The 20,185-nt window shown below is 42.1% G+C and overlaps 2 protein-coding genes across 2 annotated transcripts in view; one reads left to right on the forward strand and one right to left on the reverse strand.

The window, feature by feature from the left end:
- The window catches only part of LOC124775748 (DNA polymerase delta catalytic subunit), a 167,545-nt gene extending 161,280 nt beyond the window's left edge, over positions 1 to 6,265 (reverse strand). Inside the window, exon 1 of the mRNA XM_047250578.1 lies at positions 6,066 to 6,265. Within this exon, the coding sequence (XP_047106534.1) occupies positions 6,066 to 6,130 (65 nt within the window). The 5' untranslated portion in view covers positions 6,131 to 6,265. The remainder of the gene's footprint in view (positions 1 to 6,065) is intronic.
- Positions 6,266 to 6,486: 221 nt separating this feature from the next.
- Positions 6,487 to 20,185, forward strand: part of LOC124777198 — a 303,378-nt gene continuing 289,679 nt past the window's right edge. Inside the window, exons 1-2 of the mRNA XM_047252513.1 lie at positions 6,487 to 6,582; positions 7,101 to 7,227. Coding sequence (XP_047108469.1) covers positions 6,567 to 6,582; positions 7,101 to 7,227 — 143 coding nt within the window. The 5' untranslated portion in view covers positions 6,487 to 6,566. The remainder of the gene's footprint in view (positions 6,583 to 7,100; positions 7,228 to 20,185) is intronic.

Genomic DNA, 20,185 nt, shown 5'->3' on the forward strand with positions numbered 1-20,185 from the left:
TTTACAGTTTCTAACACAAAATTCAACAAAACCTGACGTTTTAACTTTATAGAACAAACATACGATTAGTGAAACTGAACAGTTCAAATTTCTAGGTGTTCCGATAGATAGTAAGCTGTAACGGAAAGCCCACGTTTAGGATCTTGTTCAAAGACTTATACTGCCATTTTCACTATTCGAACGGTATCAGAAGTGAATGATCGTTCGACATGAAAATTAGTCTACTTTGCTTATTTTCTTTTGCTTAAATCATATGGTATTACATTTTGGGGTAACTCTTCCCATTCTAAAAGGATATTTTTGGCTCAGAAATGGGCGGTTCGGGCAATAAGTGGTGTAACTTCACAAACCTATTGTCAACCCCTGTTCACGAGTCCGGGTATTTTGACATAGGGCTCTCAATTTATATACTCCTAAGTGTCATTTCTTGTTAACAATATTAGCTTATTCACAAGAATAAGCAGCTTTCACTCGGTTAATACTGAGCAGAAATCAAACCTGCATTTGGATCGGGCTTCCTTAACTATTGTGCAGAAAGGTGTGCAGTATACTGCTGCATCCATTTTCAATAAGCTACCACTCAAATTCAAAAATCTTGGCAGTAATCCACGTACTTTCAAATCGAAATTGAACAGTCTCCTCATGGGTCACTCCTTCTATTCTGTCGAAGAGTTCCTTGAAAAATTAAGCTAATTCTTATTGCGCTGTTGGTTGCGTTTACTTAAACTTATGGACTGACTTTTTTTGGGTTTATATACATTTATTTTTCATCTGTTATCGCTTTTATGTTGTAATTTCATGTACTGACACATTCCATGACCTTGGAGATTTGCTCCTCAATTTGTTCCTACAGAACTTGACATATAAATAGACAAAAATAAATAAAATCAACAAAGAGCTACCTGCAGAATAAAAAAAATAAGAGTGTGGTGGAAAAGGAGAAAACCGCATCTAAAAGCAACTAAAACAACATGCAGAGCGAGGCAGCTCAAACCCAACCAACCTGAACGTGCCCCAAAAGTAGCTTAAAATCTTATATTAGAAAATAAAAACAACCATTTTCATGGGGAAAATGCAGAATCAATTGAACCATCCACGAATATGTCAATATTTGAGGCAAAAAATTTGGAAAGCCACACTCCACATCATGGGCCACAAGAAGGGGGCATTCCACCAGGGCATGTCTGTAAGGCTCAACAACTACAATGCGGGAGTGGCTCATTACGTAAAATAAACTCTGGATTAGCCTGGCATGATCAACGGGAAAATGACATGGGATGACCAATCCCTTCCAAGACGAATGGAAAGAAGAGCACTGTGCAGCAGTAGTCTCCTTTACAGTCTGGAGTTGATTAGATGGGGCAGTAGCCAACCAGATGTCATTCCAAGTCTGACTGAGCAGTCTTACTTGCACCCACACATCTGCAAATGGGATCAGAAAAGCGAATTGGGGGCACGTAATCACTCCTCAAGTCAAACAATCTCCTATTTCCTTCCCTGGGGCAACCATGTGATTGGGGAGCCAAAGGAAGACAACTGAGCAGTGAGAATAACCAAGTTCAGTGAGAAGATCACGAATAGCAGAGACCACATGGTGACAAGATTACGGAAACATCCATCAATGGCCTGAGGACACCTCAGTGACTCACTACATATGAAAATTCGATCAAAGGAGGCCTGTTTAATAAAGCTCTTAATGGCTCTGCTGTAAAAACATTACATACTCCTGGGAATAAATAGTGTTCTTGACCAGTAGGGGATGTAAAACCATATTCCGTCTCATCCACTGTTTTAGACCTGTCAGAGTGAAAGATGGCAGCACTCAGAAATTCCAGAAGAACTGAATGTAGCAGATGCCGAAAGGCAATGGGAACTAGAAACTTTGGGGTCTCGCATTAGATTGGTTGTAATTCACAGGTTGGGCAACAACCAAGATGGGTTGTACAAGAAAACACAAGGAGTAATCTGCAGGGAGGAGAGGTGGGGATCCTGGCAGAGGGCTGTGAGGCACATTCGAACTGGTAATCCCACCCAAGGGCAGGTGTCAAGAGGTTGATGCCCCTCATATGCATAAAGAATGGGATACGTTGGCTGATCAGGGAATTTTTGAATGGTGATTGCACATGAGGCCAAGATGTGGTACAGTTGGAAATAAAGAGGTAACATTTTTTGCTTCAGTAAGAAGATTGTCTGCAGGTCTAGTCAGGATGGCGCCAGTAGCCAAACAACCTCCACGATGATGGACCGGATCTAACAACTTCAAAGGCAAAGGCTCCCTCAAACTATCATAGTCCAGTGAGGATGAGAGCAGGGCCCAGTAAACACAGAGGAGAATAGCATGACCTGCACCTCAAGAGCTGTGGGCAAGAAAGCAGAGTGCATTAAACTTCCACGTGCAATGAGTATTTGAGGAATAAGGGGCAAGATATTCAGCTTATTTATCAAAATCTGGTCCAAAAAGCAGGACTATGCTACAACTTCGAAGTGCTGGGTACCTAAGAGGAGTTTTGGGTCAGGATGGACCATGGAATGACAACAGAAATGTTTTTGCAGGAGAGAACTGGAAACCATGGAAAGTGTCCACAGAGAGGCTATTCGGAAGTGCCTTGAAACTGTTGTTCAACCAAGGTTACTGGGTAGTCGCTGAGCACATGTAAAAGCAATTGACTATGGGGTAGGTGTGACCCGCAGTCCGACACATGTCATTAGCCCATCGGCTGTTCACAATTATATATAAATGGTCTAATGGATAATGTCAGAAGCTGCATTATGTTTGCAGATGATGCCATTGTCTATAAGAAGGTAGCAATGTCAAAAGACCAGTGAACTGCGGGAAGATCTGCAGAGGACTGATGAACGGTGCAGGGACTGGAAGTTGACTCTGAATGCTAATAAAAGTAACATACTGCACAATACACGACAAATCACTTGAAACAGTAACTACCATACTGTAAAATATCAGAGAGAGAGAGAGAGAGAGAGAGAGAGAGAGAGAGAGAGAGAGCAGGAAAAGCAAATGCCAGACAGATTCATTGCAACAGTCTTAAAGAAATGTAACTCAGTCGTGAAGGAAGAGGCTTACAAAGCAATTGTTCAATCAATTCCTGAGCACTGATTATGGGTCTTCTCAGACCTTTATCAGGTTGGATTGACAGACAACAGGGACAACATTGAATGAAGAGTAGTGTTTTTTGTCACAGGACCATTTAGTTGGCATGAGATCATTACTGAGATGCCCTACACTCCAATGGCAGGCACCACAAAAGAGGCATTGTGCATTATACAGGTTTACTATTTGAAATTTTGAGAGAGTACGTTCTGCTATGATTTCAGGAATCATATTACTACCATCCATACAACATTTCTCAAAATGACGACAATGAAAAAATTTGAGAAATTACAGCTATTACACAGGTTTACAAACAATCATTCTTCACACAAGCCATTTGTTAATGGAAAAAGAGAAAGGGGGGAGGGGGGATGACGGCACAGGGACAGATAGTCATACTGGTACCAGAACTACACTCTGCCACACACCATAAGGCGGCTTGAGGAGTTCAGGTGTAGATGCAGATGACAGGAATCAAGCCAATTTATAAGATAAACAGAGATAAAATATGCAGTAAGATAATAAGATAAACATGTCTCACAGTTTCATTAAAGCTTTTGAAACCTTAGAAAATACATTTAGCCCAGAAAGAATATTTAGACGTTCAATAAGTGATCATTTTCAACCAGCACTACACAACAGCAGGAGACAATCACATGTCATAAAAACAAAATGAGTGTATAACACTGTAAATTTATCAATAATTATTTCTAACCCTAAAAAATTTAAGTACACTGAAAAGTACACGTATGAAAGGTTTAGGTGGAATGCAGTGAAGGACATCAAGTATTGGTGTCAGCAGGACTACTGGTAAATTTGATGATATATATATATATTTCAAAGTAGTAATATTTTCTGGATATCTGTAAAAGAGAAAAGTGATTACCTTTTACAGAGGTGATATGTCAAATCCACGAAAATATAGACCATGTACTACACTGAAGCACCAATCAAATTGGTATAGGTATGTGTATTCAAATACAGAGCAATGCAAACAAGCAGAATACAGTGCTGCAGTCAGCAACGCCTATATAAAAGAAGGGTCTGAGGCAGTTGTTAGATTGGTTACTGCTGCTACAATGGTAGGTTATCAAGATTTAAGCGAGTTTGAATGTGGTGGTATAGTTGGCGCACAACTGATGGGACACAGCATCTACGAGGTAGCGATGAAGTGGGGATTTTCCCGTACGACCATTTCAAGAGTGTATTGTATCAGCAATCGAGTAAAACATCAGATCTTCAACATCGCTGCGGCTGGAAAAAGATCCTGCAAGAACAGAACCAGTGATGACTGAAGAGAATCGTTCAATGTAACAGAAGTGCAACCCTTCCGCAAACTGTTGCGGATTTCAATGCTGGGCCATCAACGAGTGTCTGTGTGCAAACCACTCAACAAAACATCCTCGATATGGGCTTTTGGACCTGAAGGCCCACTCGTCTACCCTTGGTGATTGTGTGACACAAAGCTTTACATCTCACTTGGGCCTGTCAACCCCGATATTGGACTGTTAATGACTGGAAACACGTGCGTGGTTGGATAAGTCTTATTTCAAATTGCATTGAGTGGATGGATGTGTAAGGAGATGGAGAGAACCTCATGAATCCATGGACCCTGCATATCAGCAGGGGACTGTTCATGCTGGTGCAGGCTCTAATGATGAGGGGCATGTGCAATCGGAGTGATATGGGACTCCTGATACATCTAGATATGACTGACGGGTGACACGTACGTAAACATCCTGTCTGATGACATGCATCCATTCATGTCCATTGTGCATTCTGATGGGTTTGGGCAGTTTCAGCAGGACAATGTGACACCCCAAACATCCAGAATTGCTACAGAGTGGCTCCAGGAGTACTCTTCTGAGTTTAAACACATCTGCTGTCCACCAAACTCCCCAGACATGACCGTTATTGAACATAACTGGGAGGCCTTGCAATGTGCTGTTCAGAAGAGATCTCCACTCCCCTGTACTCTTACAAATTTATGGACAGCCCTGCAGGCTTCATGGTGTCACTTCCCTCCAGCACTATTTGAGACATTAGTAGAGTCCATGCCATGTCGTGTTGCGGCACTTCTGCATGCTCACAAGGGTCCTACATGATATTAGGCAGCTGTACCTGATTTTTTTTTCTCCCCCCCTCCCTTCAGTGTATAGCCTACTGTTTTGTCAAAAATGCTTAAGACAGTCATAAAAGGTGAATATTACAGTTCATAGACATGTATATCTTAAGTGAGAAATATTGTTGAGCAAGGCCACAGTTGCAAAATTTGTTATACACTTAATGATGGCTTTGACTGACTGTGTGTCATAGTAACCTCCATTGCTCCACAGTATAAAAAGAAATATGACTGACATTAAAGATAAAATGAACAATGAGTAGAAATTAAACAAGAAGCTGACATACAAGTTTTTAAGTTATGGACTACCAATGTACATACAAGGAGATTGCTAAAACATCAAGAGCTGTCCGGTGCATTGTATTGCACACAACGAGTTAACCATCACCGAGCAGAAGGAAAATTAAAGAAATTTAAACACTGCATAACAAGCTAACAAGAAGCGTATTACACAGCTTTGTGAAATGTACAATTGCATAACTAACATGGGAATGATTATTACGTAAACACCAATGATCAGAGGGGCCACAGGAGAATGATGCAACCGATATTAATGCAAAATGATATACTCACCATATTCCGTGATGGAAACTAACAAAACGAAGTTAACCATCATTCCAAACTCAACTGGAGCACAATTGTGTAATGTTCCGAGTGTATGCGGACGTCACAGCAAATAATAATAATTAAAAGAAAACAACAGCAACAAACGATGTGTGTCACAGGAAATAATAAGAATTACAAGAAAACAACAGCAATAAAAGATGTGTAAATACTATTCATATAACGCAAGAGGTCGAGCCATTTAGGTTGGAATCAGATGTTGACACCTACCGGGGCTTTTTAGGACCTCTATATGGTACATTTTTATTTGGAAATTGTTTCCGTTTGTTCTCCATATGTCTGATGCTTTATAATAGGTATCCTTGGTGACAACAAAGCTCATTCAACCCTCACGTACACAAAACACACAGTTTCTACACTTGTTCGGAATAAACACGCGCCAAATGCTATTTACCCGGTACCGCGTTCGAAACACAGTACTGCCAACAATCTCTCACTTTTATAAAACGAAAAAGTGATCCGTCAGACAAAAAATTTGTTTCAAATAGTAATCACCGGATAAAGTAAATGGAATACAGCGCTATTATTTATTAAAAATGAAATAAAATTAATAAACATGTCGCATAACATTATTTGCTACAGTAACAATACATTATTAAAATTATTATGAAACTCTGGTGTTGCTGTTGAAACATCTGTGTTAGCGAGGCTAGTTTGATTTGGAAATATGAAGTTAATGTGAAGGAAATAAACAGATATGTGAAAACGAAAATGATTGTCGGCGAAGGTACATTGCACAGATACAAAAATTAATTTAAGTGTTATTTGTAATCTTTATAAGCTCTTCATTGCGCCGGAGGACCTTTATTGAGTTACAAAGTGCTCCTTTTCATTAACATTTTCAATATGAATCTGCATTATCATAATACGTCATTCAATCATAGTTTACTTAAAATGAAACATGGGAACTGTTTTGCTTCGGAGTATAGTCGTTACAGACAAACTTCGAGTATGTTCTTAAAAGCAGATTCTCAACTCGGGCTCGTGTGGTTCTTCCCGAGAATATGCCTAGGCAATGAACGTAAATGACCTATTAATGATCTACATGCCTTGTGAACATTCACAGCTGAATGATATTAGTTGGAGAAAATTTTGGCGGTTCTGACTAAATGAGTTCTTACCGTAATCAAGTTATTGCCCTGTAGTTATAACAACTATTCACAGTTAGTGAAATGAAGAAAACAAAGTTTTTAAGGTTAATTTCAATATCAACCTGAGTTAATGTCAATCTTTTTTTCCGTACAGAAAGCCCTGAACACATTGCTGATATCATTTACTCCGCTTTGGATCATAATGGAAACGGCTGTGTTCCAGTCTCAAAGGTCTTGGAATATATCCAGAATGAAATACCGAACTCGGATATTTCTAATAGGTAAGGAAATAATGATATAATAAATATGAAGTCTGTGGGCTTAAGGATTCCCTTCCCTGTGAAGCTTCTCTCTCCCCCTACCCCTTCGCTTTCTGTATAATACACACAATAACTACATGACAAATACAACAGTGTGCATTGCATTAAGATGATGTAATATTCACTGTGCTTGTGACATTGCATAGCGACATCATCATAGTGAAGTCAGAAGCATAGTGTTTGTCATAGTCGTTATCACCATTAAAATGACTGAAACAAAAATAAAACAAACTTTAGTTAAAGTAAAATCTCTATGATGTAATAGTCTGTTTTTTCAGGTGGCAATGGCCATAGGCAAAGTGAGTCAATACTAGGTTTAATAGCCAAACAGCTCTACATGTGGTGGTGAGAGTGTTAAGAGATTAAGTGGTAAGCAAAGCTGAACTGTGGAATGGAGTGAATTACTTTTCTGCTTCCTGTATCCTGTTGCTTCTTGAGACCCTGGGGCTGAGTGACTTTGAGTTTATTGATATTCCTCTTGTCATACTCAACTTTCCTCCTCAATCCATGAACAGTGATTGACACAAATCTTCGTCTCCTTTTCTATGAGGCTAGCAGGCTCATGTTGATAAGCCACCATCACTCAGATGAACTCAGATAGATATCAATGCAAATACTTTCATAATTTTGGACTAAAGGTGAAAATTTAACCACCCCTACCACCACTCTCCCAAAAAAGTACTCTTGAGGGAGGAGTTCGGGTTGGTTACACCAAACAACACCCATTTAGCAGTAGTTCATTTATTCACCTAAACACATGCAAGGCTCACAAAGAACTGAACATAGCGGAACAGCCCAAAGACAATGCTTCGAGTACAAAGCCGATGCTCAGAGTCCAAAGATGAATGCATATCGATGCTGGTACTCTTGAGAGGCCGAGGAGGGGGGGGGGGGTGACTAAGGCGTCGGCAGCGGTGGTCCGCGGGAGCTGGACCACGGTCAGCTCGACAGTGTTGTCAGGGAGCTGTGTGGGTAGATGTTGTGAAGGAAGGTTCAGCCACCGAACCTGGAAGTCGTTGAAGTGAGTCAGGCGTTGTTCTGGGCGTGCTGGTCATGTGGCGACAGGTAGGCTGGCGGTTTGCGGGTGGAACGGAGCGACGACAATGATGTCTCCGGTGGGCGTGGTGAACACACGAAGCATGTCCAGGTCGACGTCGGGTGGGAGGGGAACACATTTCACCAGGTGGCAGGGAATGGCGGAGGTTGTGTCATGAGCATTGGATGAAGAGAAACACATGACGAACAGTGTATAATCGCACAGTATTATTGGGATGTCATGATTATGTCCGGGGGGACAGGCACAAACACCTCGAGCGAGGGCACGTTCAAGATGGGGAGGGGGGGGCGTGAGAAGAAACTTCGACAGGGCGAGGCAGGCGACGGTGGAGAGGTGGAAGGGACTGACGAAGGGCCCGTCGGCGAGGGTGTGATTGTAAGTAAGCTAGACGTGGGGAGCATGTGGTCGCTCGATGGAGTGCGTGAGACTGGAGTAGTGGGTGAGGTCAGAGGAGAGCTTGACGATTGGAGCTGGAAGTCACTCGATTGAGTGTGTAAGTCTGACATGGGGGGAGTGGTTGGAGTGTCGTGAGCCACGACAGTGAGTGGCGTGGTCGTGACCTGAAGGGGGGGTAGAAGACAGCTCGACATGAGCAGGCTTGAGTCTGTTGATGGAGACTGTGACAGCTGAATCTTTCACCTGGATATCATTGGTGTTGGCTGAGCACCGGAGAACTAGGTATGGGCCGGTATATGGAGGTTGGAGGGGAGCACGGACAGTGTCATCGCGGAGCATGACATACTCGCAATTGTCCAGAGATTTCGGGACGTGAACCTTAGGGCGGGAATGCCTGGCGGGCGGAGTGATGTGGAGATTGATGAAGTGGCGTCTGACGCGGTCCATGAAGGAAGATAAGTCAGACTGAGGGAGAGAGGCAGAAGGTTTCGTGAGTTCGCCAGGGAGAGCAATGTTCTGTCCGTATACGAACTTGGCTATTGTGCCTTTGAGTTCCTCCTTATAGATCACATGAATGCCGAGTAGCACATGGGGAAGGGCCTCCGTCCAAAGAGAGTCGTGGCATTGAAGAGCTGCCTTGAAAGTGCGCTGCCAGCACTTGACTAGCTCGTTACTTTGCGGGTGATATGCGGTGGTATGGATGCACCGGATGCCGCAAATGTTACAAATTTTGTTGAACAGGGCCAACTCAAATTGTCTGTCCTGGTCAGTCGTGATGATAGCTGGACATCAGAAGGTTGTGTGTTCAGATCACTTCGGGGTCACCAGTGAGGGAGAAGTTTGGGTTGGTTACACCAAACAACACCCATTTAGCAGTAGTTCATTTATTCACCTAAACACTTGCAAGGCTCACAAAGAACTGAACATGGCGGAACAGCCCAAAGACAATGATCAAAGTCCAAAGACGATGCTCAGACTCCAAAGACGAACACGTATTGATGCTGGTGTCGACCGCATCGGCGCCACACTCTCAATCAAATGAATTGTTACTGGTTACAAGTGTTAGTTTTTGGTGCCTGTGGTGCACAATAACTTTAGGTCATTAAGACAATACACTCACTGTGGTTCAGAAGCTATGGAAGTTCAACAGCTGGAAGAAGACAAGGGCATATCACTTTAAATCTGACCATGGCTAGTAAAGCCATGCGGTGTTCAAACAGACCTTTGGATTACATATAGCTTTACTTAATTAGTTGTAATGGGTCCTACGCTATCAGTTGTGAAAATTGCAATGTTTGAGAGGATACATGTGACCAAAAAGAAACAGATACCACACATTTGACTCGGAGGTATTAGTAATTGTGTAGTCTCTAGGTGTTGCAGTCACAACCTGTAATAATTGCAGTGTTGTAAATGGCTGCTGTGTACCACCTTTTGGTCCATATTTTCGCAGTTTGGTTTTTAGCTGCTGAAGTCAATGAATGTAGAAACGAAAACTCTGATTGTGGTGACAGACTGATCTGTAGCTTAGCTTATGGTCTAGGTTACTTCGGAAGGTGATAATTCGATAGTGAGTTGGCCAACAAATGTGTGAAAATAAAAACCTGGTTGTGATCATGGACTGACCAGTAGCATTGTCCATTTTAAGAAAATCGCTGCTGATATAATGTTGCAGTCGCCATTTTGTTTACTACAGCGTATGCATACTTTCTACATCACTGGTCAAAGTCGACAACTAGTGTCGAATATTTCTCACTATCTGTGTGGATCAAACTGGGCCTAAATACGTTCCTACAAAATTCTTTTCCATGTTCTCCACATGTTTTCCACATGCATCCAGAAATTTTGACAGCAGTGAGAAACAAGTTGCCGACCAACCATTCCTTGGACAAATATAAGTGATAATATCAGATGAATGTGCACGGCATGAAAACATTAGTCCTATCATTCTTGGAGGGTGACTTGCACATATATTGCCGCATGTTGCTAGGCATAGGCCTATGTGCTAGGCATTGATCTACACATTAGCTGTGAAACCTCCCTGATGATGTGGTTGTTCTTCAGATTGCCCTCAACGTATAGTAATAGGGTATTTGACTGTTTTCTGGAAATCACCTTAAATAGTTAATTATGCCCTTTTATGCTCATAATATGCTTTTTTCCTCTTCAATTTCAGTATTCTTTTTATAAAAATGGAAATAAAATTTAAATAATGTGAAAGCCTGCAAAAGTGTTTCTTTTGAGTCGTGATGCCTGTGACATCACTGGTTAGCTAGCTGGTTGCTCCTTCTGTCATAAAGCTCATTTACTGTGATGTCTTGTTTTGGAACTTGCACTTCAGAAAATGTGTTACAAATAGTGTATAAATGCATCTGTAAAATCTCGTGAAAAATTGTTTTTGACTGTTTCAAAGACGGAGAAGACGCATAAAATGTGGTTGCCCTGTACTGGCGAAATGCCACCTCGTCGATGCACAAGTTCCCTACCTTAATAAAAAACGCCTCGCACTCTGAAGTTGTTAACATTGCTTTACCTCTGAGATATGCTCTCCCATTGTTACTAGGAAGGATAGTGTCATTCAGTGAAGTTAAACTCATAATGAAAATTGTCACTTTACCCATTTCATGTACATTGTTCAGTAGCTCAGTTGTTAGAGCTAAGAACCATCGAACTATATAAATGATATCCATATATCTCTGATTCGAATCCAGCTCGAAAGGTAACTCATTTGTGAAACAACTCAACAATCCTCTCATATCAAAACCAAATCACAATTACAGAATTTCACCACATTGATCAAAAACAGATTATTATTTTGTTTTCCTTTCCATTTACATACTTTTTCATTTGCAATAGCTGCTCACACGTCACATTCAAAAAGAAGCTTTTAGTTAATGTAACTACACACTTTTTATTTTATTAGAAACAATGTTTGTTTATTTTCGTATTGTCCAGCTAGGATCCTTATTGTTTAAACTTTTGAAGCTTTATAATCTTACATAAAGATGAAGTAAGTGTGTGTCAGACACTGACTTTAATTTACACTCCCGAGCATAATAGCCCTTACTTTTATATTACCTGCATGTTGTACATGCTTTATATCTCTCCATATACGAAACCTCACCATCTTATACCTCATTGTACTGTGGGTGTATGGTGACATCTTCACTACCGCAATGCTCTCCAAAAAAAGTGAATTGTCTGTATGCACTGTAAATGCATTCATCGTCAGCTGTCCATTGTTCAGACCAAGATTAATGTAGATATATATGTAATACAGCCCACCATTTAAACAACTGCCAGAATAAATTCTTCCTATCACTGTTTTCTATTTTTGTGTACAACTTTTAAAAATACACACATCGAAAAAAGTTTTGCATCACCGCGGTTCCCAGAACTTCTAAAGATAGACGTTGACTGGATATTGTACCGCAGACACAGTCCCATTGACTGTTCAGAATTTTAGTGGCCATTAATGGTCTAGCAGCAGCTGTAGGGCTGTCCATCTCACCTTCTCTGTATGCAGATGACTTATGCATTTCATACTGCTCCACCAGTACTGGTGTTGCTTTGCGGCACCTACAGGGAGCCATCCACAGGGCGCAGTCGTGGGTTCTAGCCCATGGTTTCCAGTTTTCGCCCACAAAGTAGTGTGTTATGGACTTCTGTCAGCATTGTACTGTTCACCCAGAACCAGAACTTCACGTTAATGATGAACCACTCACTGTAGTGGAGACATACTGATTTTTAGGGCTGGTTTTCGACGTCCGGTTGACTTGGGTTCCTCACCTTCGTTAGCTTAAGCGGAAGTGCTGGCAGCACCTCAATACCCTCTGCTGCCTGAGGAACACCAACTGGAGTGCAGATCACTCTACACTGCTGCAGCTCTACAGAGCCCTTGTTCAATCCCACCTTGACTATGGGAGTCTGGTTTATGGTTCGACGGCGCCCTCAGCATTGTGTTTACTCGACCCAGTGCACCACTGTGGTGTTCGCCAAGCGACAGGAGCTTTTAGGACGAATCCGGTGACAAGCGTCCTTGTGGAAGCCGGATTGCCTCCATTGCAGGTTAGGCATGCACAACTTCTGCCAGTTACATAACACACGTTCATAGTTCTCCTGCGCATCCGAATCGTCATCTCCTTTTCCCACCCAAGGCAGTTTATCTCCCGCATCGGCAGCCCAGGTTGCAGTTCGTGTCCGATCCCTTCTTTCTGAATTGGAATCGTTGCCTTTTACCACCTATACTTGAGGTCCATTCATGTACACCTCCATGGTGTACACTTAGGCCACAGCTTTGCCTGGACCTTTCACATGGCCCTAAGGACTCCGTTGCCACTTCCTCTCGATTCTTGACAAGTACCAAGGCCACATAGTGGTTTACACCGATGGCTCGATGGCTGGTGGTCATGTCGGCTTCGCGTATGTCCATGTAGGACATATTGAACAGCATTCCTTGCCCGATGGTTGCAGTGTTTTCACTGCTGAGCTGGTGTCTATATCTCACACTCTTGAGCACATCCGTTCATGCCTTGGGGAGGCGTTTCTTCTGTGTACAGACTCCTTGAACAGCCTAAAAGCTCCTACCCTCATCATCCTTTGATAGCGACCATCCAGGAGTCCATCTATGCTGTGGAACGGTCTGGTCGTACAGTGGTGTTTGTCTGGACCCCAGGTCACGTCAGAATCCCAGGCAACGAACTTGCTGACAGGCTGGCCAAAAAGGCTACCCGGAAAACGCACATGGAGATTGGCATCTCTGCAACTGATCTGCATTCCGTACTACACCGCAAGGTTTTGCGGCTTTGGGAAACGAAATGGCATAACCTCAGCACGCACAACAAACCGTGCCATTAAGGAGACTATGAATGTGTGGCAGTCCTCCATGCAGGCCCCTCACAGGGACTCTGTGGTTCTCTGCCAGCTCTGTATTGGCCATGCTTGGGTGACATACGGTTATTTTATGTGCTGTGATGACCCACCTCATTGTCGTTGTGGCGCCCGGCTGACAGTGGCCCACATCTTGCTGAGCTGTCCTTCTTTGGCTGCCCTGCGACGGACTCTTCAGTTAGTAGACTCGTTGCCATTACTTTTAGCTGACAACGCCTCATCGGCTAATTTAGTTTTACATTTTATATGCGTTAGTGGGTTTTATCATTCTGTGTAAGATTTAGCGCATGTCCTTTGTCCCTTTGTGTTCTCCACTCTGATACTTTTAGGGTGGATGTTTTAATGTGTTGCAGAGTGGCAGGCTTTTCCTTTTTATTCTCGTGGTCGGTAGCCACAGTCATCTGCTGTCTTGTTTTTACCCCACCAGGAAGGAGGTTCACTGCTCGTGTTGTCTGTAGTTCAACCATGCCTAGACCATCAATACCATAGTACAATCGCGACCGCAATGTTGCTTTGTGCCAGGAACGGCTCTCAACAGGGGAAGTCTCCAGATGTTTCGAAGTGAACCAAAGCGATGTTGTTCGGATGTGGAGGAGATACAGAGAGAGACAGGAACTGTCAATGACATGCCTCGCTCAGGCCGCCCGAGGGTTACTACTGCAGTGAATGACTGCTACCTACGGATTATGGCTCAGAGGAACTCTGACAGGAAAGCCATCATGTTGAACAATGCTTTTCGTGCAGTCACAGGATGTCGTGTTATGACTCAAACTGTGCGCAATAGGCTGCATGATGCACAACTTCACTCCCAACGTCCAAGAGGAGGTCCATCCTCGCAACCACGACACCATGCAGCGCGGTACAGATGGGTCCAACAACATGCCGAATGAACCGCTCAGTATTGGTATCACATTCTCTTCAGCAATGAGTATCGTGAATACCTTCAATCAGACAATCGTCAGAGATGTGTTTGGAGGCAACCCAGTCAGGCTGAAAGCCTTAGACACACTGTCCAGTGAGTGCAGCAAGGTGGAGGTTCCCTGCAGTTGTGAGGTGGCATTATGTGGTGCCGACATACACTACTGGTGGTCATGGAAGGCGTCATAACACCTGTACGATACATGAACGTTGGTACGATACGTGAATGCCATCCTCCGACCGATAATGCAACCATATCGGCAGCTTATTGGCAAGGCATTCGTCTTTATGGACGACAATTCGTGTCCCCATCGTACACATCTTGCGAATGGCTGCCTTCAGGATAAAGACAACACTCAACTAATGTGGCCAGCATGTTCTCTAGACATGAACCCTGTTGAACATGCCTGGGATAGATTGTAAATGGCTGTTCATGGACGACGTGACCCACCAACCACTCTGAGTCATCTGCGCCGAATCGCCATTGAGGAGTGGGAAAATCTGGACCAACAGTACCTTGATGAACTTGTGGATAGTATGCCATGACGAATACAGACATGCATCAGTGCAAGAGGATGTGCTACTGGGTATTAGAGGTATCAGTGTGTGAAGCAGGCTGGACCACCACCTCTGAAGGTCTCGCTGTATGGTGGTACAACATACAATGTGCAGTTTTCATGAGCAATAAAAAAGGGCGGAAATGATGTTTATGTTGATCTCTATTCTAATTTTCTGTACAGATTGCAGGACTCTCTCCGAACTGAGGTGATGAAATTTTTTTTTTTTTTTTTTTTTTTTTTCCCCCCCCCCCCCCCCCCCCCTCCTTCTGTATACGACCCTACCAGGATTTGAACCCACGTACTTCTCAACAGCAATCAAATGCACCATAGAAAACCCGATCATAGGTGTGTGTCTGCCAAGTATCTTATATAGAGAAAATCAGCTCCAAGATTTGCCAAGAATAATTTTATTGTGCTTTGGGTCCTAGGTCATGACCGATAATCGATGATCTATAAGATATGGACCCATTAGCAAAACTTTTACAATTCCTTAGTTTTGAGTGAGGTAACTATGTTGCAGGGAGAAAGGAAAGAATGTCCCTTGTTGCACAAATCAACGGTCTAAATGGTTGGAGCATAAACACATTAACTATCAGAAGGTTTCCACATCACCAGAGATTCAACCAGTAGCAGAGCGTTTACGATCAAATGACTGACCTTGATATTTAATTGTTTTTAACGTTTAATTACATAAAAGTGACAGATCTTTTGTAAGAATATTGACTGTAAATGCTACTTGAATGTTATAATCAGAGTAACAACAAATGAGTGATGCCCGAAATATGCTTAATTTTTTCCATTGTGTCAGCCAACAAAGTAGCTGCCATAGTAGTGCGAATGTGGATGTTGTCATAGAACTTATTGAAATGGAAGTAGTCCAGAAACACTACATGTTACCACTGAGCATGCCACTATGTTTAACTAAGCTAGCATTTCCATTAAAATTTAACTGATGGATATTTGCATTAAACCTCCACGGTCATGTGAAAGAGTACTGCTTGGACTGCATGTACACTAAATCTGTGAGATCATAATCACTTATTGGTAGTACACTGTTCTATGCATTCTCTGAGTTTCTATCCATCTATGCTATTTTTTCTGGTTGTAGCAGTTTTCACAAATGTTATGCTGCTGTCTCATCAGAAAGTGATTGCACGGGGAGATAGAGCTTCTCAAAGTTAACAAAGTATTGCTGCAGATAACAGCATAGTGAACCATGGACCTTGCCGTTGGTGAGGAGGCTTGCATGCCTCAGCGATACAGATAGCCGTACCGTAGGTGCAACCACAACGGAGGGGTATCTGTTGAGAGGCCAGACAAACGTGTGGTTCCTGAAGAGGGGCAGCAGCCTTTTCAGTAGTTGCAGGGGCAACAGTCTGGATGATTGACTGATCTGGCCTTGTAACACTAACCAAAACGGCCTTGCTGTGCTGGTACTGCGAACGACTGAAAGCAAGGGGAAACTACGGCCGTAACTTTTCCCGAGGGCATGCAGCTTTACTGTATGGTTAAATGATGATGGCGTCCTCTTGGGTAAAACATTCCAGAGGTAAAATAGTCCCCCATTCGGATCTCCGGGCGGGGACTACTCGAGAGGATGTCGTTATCAGGAGAAAGAAAACTGGCGTTCTATGGATTGGAGCGTGGAATGCCAGACCCCTTAATCGGGCAGGTAGGTTAGAAAATTTAAAAAGGGAAATGGATAGATTAAAGTTAGATATAGTGGGAATTACTGAAGTTTGGTGTCAGGAGGAACAATACTTCTGGTCAGGTGACTACAGGGTTATAAACACAAAATCAAATAGGGGTAATGCAAGAGTAGGTTTAATAATGAATAAAAAAATAGGAGTGCGGGTTAGCTACTACAAACAGCATAGTGAGCGCATTATTGTGGCCAAGATAGATACGAAGCCCACACCTACCACAGTAGTACAAGTTTATATGCCAACCAGCTCTGCAGATGACGAAGAAATTGAAGAAATGTATGATGAAATAAAAGAAATTATTCAGATAGTGAAGGGAGATGGAAATTTAATAGTCATGGGTGACTGGAATTCATCAGTAGGAAAAGGGAGAGAAGGAAACATAGTAGGTGAATATGGATTGGGGGGTAAGAAACGAAAGAGGAAGCCGCCTGGTAGAATTTTGCACAGAGCACAACCTAATCATAGCTAACACTTGGTTCAAAAATCATAAAAGAAGATTGTATACATGGGAGAAGCCTGGAGATACTGACAGGTTTCATATAGATTATATAATGGTAAGACAGAGATTTAGGAGCCAGGTTTTAAATTGTAAGACATTTCCAGGGGCAGATGTGGACTCTGACCACAATCTGTTGGTTATGAACTGTAGATTAAAACTGAAGAAACTGCAAAAAGATGGGAATGTAAGGAGATGGGACCTGGATAAACTGACTAAACCAGAGGTTGTACAGAGTTTCAGGGAGAGCATAAGGGAACAATTGACAGGAATGGGGGAAAGAAATACGGTAGAAGAAGAGTGGGTAGCTTTGAGGGATGAAGTGGTGAAGGTAGCAGAGGATCAAGTAGGTAAAAAGACGAGGGCTAGTAGAAATCCTTGGATAACAGAAGAAATATTGAATTTAGTTGATGAAAGGAGAAAATATAAAAATGCAGTAAATGAAGCAGGCAAAAAAGGAATACAAGTGTCTCAAAAATGAGATCGACAGGAAGTGCAAAATGGCTAAGCAGGGATGGCTAGAGGACAAATGTAAGGATGTAGAGGCGTATCTCACTAGGGGTAAGATAGATACTGCCTACAGGAAAATTAAAGAGACCTTTGGAGAGAAGAGAACCACTTGTATGAATATCAAGAGCTCAGATGGTAACCCAGTTCTAAGCAAAGAAGGGAAGGCAGAAAGGTGGAAGGAGTATATAGAGGGTTTATACAAGGGCAATGTACTTGAGGACAATATTATGGAAATGGAAGAGGATGTAGACGAAGACGAAATGGGAGATAAGATACTGCGTGAAGAGTTTGACAGAGGACTGAAAGACCTGAGTCAAAACAAGGCCCCGGGAGTAGACAACATTCCATTAGAACTACTGATGGCTTTGGGAGAGCCAGTCATGACAAAACTCTACCATCTGGTGAGCAATATGTATGAGACAGCCGAAATACCCTCAGACTTCAAGAAGAATATAATAATTCCAATCCCAAAGAAAGCAGGTGTTGACAGATGTGAAAATTACCGAACTATCAGTTTAATAAGTCACGGCTGCAAAATACTAACACAAATTCTTTACAGACAAATGGAAAAACTAAGAGAAGCCGACCTCGGGGAAGATCAGTTTGGATTCCGTAGAAATATTGGAACTCATGAGGCAATACTGACCCTACGACTTATCTTAGAAGCTAGATTAAGGAAAGGCAAACCTACGTTCCTAGCATTTGTAGACTTAGAGAAAGCTTTTGACAATGTTAACTGGAATACTCTCTCTCAAATTCTGAAGGTGGCAGGGGTAAAATACAGGGAGCGAAAAGCTATTTACAATTTGTGCAGAAACCAGATGGCAGCTATAAGAGTCGAGGGACATCAAAGGGAAGCAGTGGTTGGGAAGGGAGTGAGACAGGGTTGTAGCCTCTCCCCGATGTTGTTCAATCTGTATATTGAGCAAGCAGTAAAGGAAACAAAAGAAAAATTCGGAGTAGGTATTAAAATCCATGGAGAAGAAACAAAAACTTTGAGGTTCGCCGATGACATTGTAAAGGACTTGGAAGAGCAGTTGAACGGAATGGATAGTGTCTGGAAATGAGGGTATAAGATGATCATCAACAAAAGCAAAACAAGGATAATGGAATGTAGTCGAATTAAGTCGGGTGATGCTGAGGGAATTAGATTAGGAAATGAGACACTTAAATTAGTAAAGGAGTCTTGCTATTTGGGGAGCAAAATAACTGATGATCATCGAAGTAGAGAGGATATAAAATATAGACTGGCAATGGCAAGGAAAGCATTTCTGAGGAAGAGAAATTTGTTAACATCGAGTATAGATTTAAGTGTCAGGAAGTCGTTTCTGAACGTATCTGTATGGAGTGTAGCCATGTATGGAAGTGAAACATGGGTGATAAATAGTTTGGACAAAAAGAGAATAGAAGCTTTCGAAATGTGGTGCTACAGAAGAATGCTGAAGATTAGATGGGTAGATCACATAACTAATGAGGAAGTATTGAATAGGATTGGGGAGAAGAGACGTTTGTGGCACAACTTGACCAGAAGAAGGGATCGGTTGGTAGGACATGTTCTGAGGCATCAAGGGATCACCAATTTAGTATTGGAGGGCAGCGTGGAGGGTAAAAATCGTAGAGGGAGACCAAGAGATGAATACACTAAGCAGATTCAGAAGGATGTAGGTTACAGTAGGTACTGGGAGATGAAGAAGCTTGCACAGGATAGAGTAGCATGGAGAGTTGCATCAAACCAGTCTCAGGACTGAAGACCACAACAACAACAACAAGAACAACAATAAAATAAACTGTATCACCATTGAAGTATGGTATAACTCAGTTTCAAAGAGAGGAGTTATCACTGCCCAGCAATGTTCATGCAAGGTGACTGTTAGCAGACTAGTTCACTTTGGCATTCATTCATTCATTCATTCATTCTTTGTGTTCCGTAGATCCCCTGAAGAAGGAGAAACTTCAGGGATGTGGAATGAGACAGGATATACATTAACATAGGAGAGACATATCATTGAAATGTAATACGTATTCAGTATTAACAATAAACCATCACTATATTGCTCTATGCTGTACTTGCTTATATCATCTAAATGTAATGGAATAAATTAATAAGAAAGCTGCTTTGTTCTGAATTACTTGTGACTGATGTTTATATGCCATTAATAGCTTAATATTTATTTGTTTATAATGTTATTTTTCAAAGAAAATATTTTTCAGAGCTATAAATACTTAGTTCCGTTTACAGCACATCAGTGCCTGTCATACTGCCTTATAATAAATGCTGCTACTTACTATGTAGCTAACAGAAATTTGAAATCTGTGAATTTGGATACTCAGATAAGACTCATGCTCAACTCAGTACTGAGGACTATGCCAGGGTGAAATGAGATCT

The sequence above is a fragment of the Schistocerca piceifrons genome, chromosome 2, assembly GCF_021461385.2.
Source record: "Schistocerca piceifrons isolate TAMUIC-IGC-003096 chromosome 2, iqSchPice1.1, whole genome shotgun sequence".
Classification (NCBI taxonomy): domain Eukaryota; kingdom Metazoa; phylum Arthropoda; class Insecta; order Orthoptera; family Acrididae; genus Schistocerca; species Schistocerca piceifrons.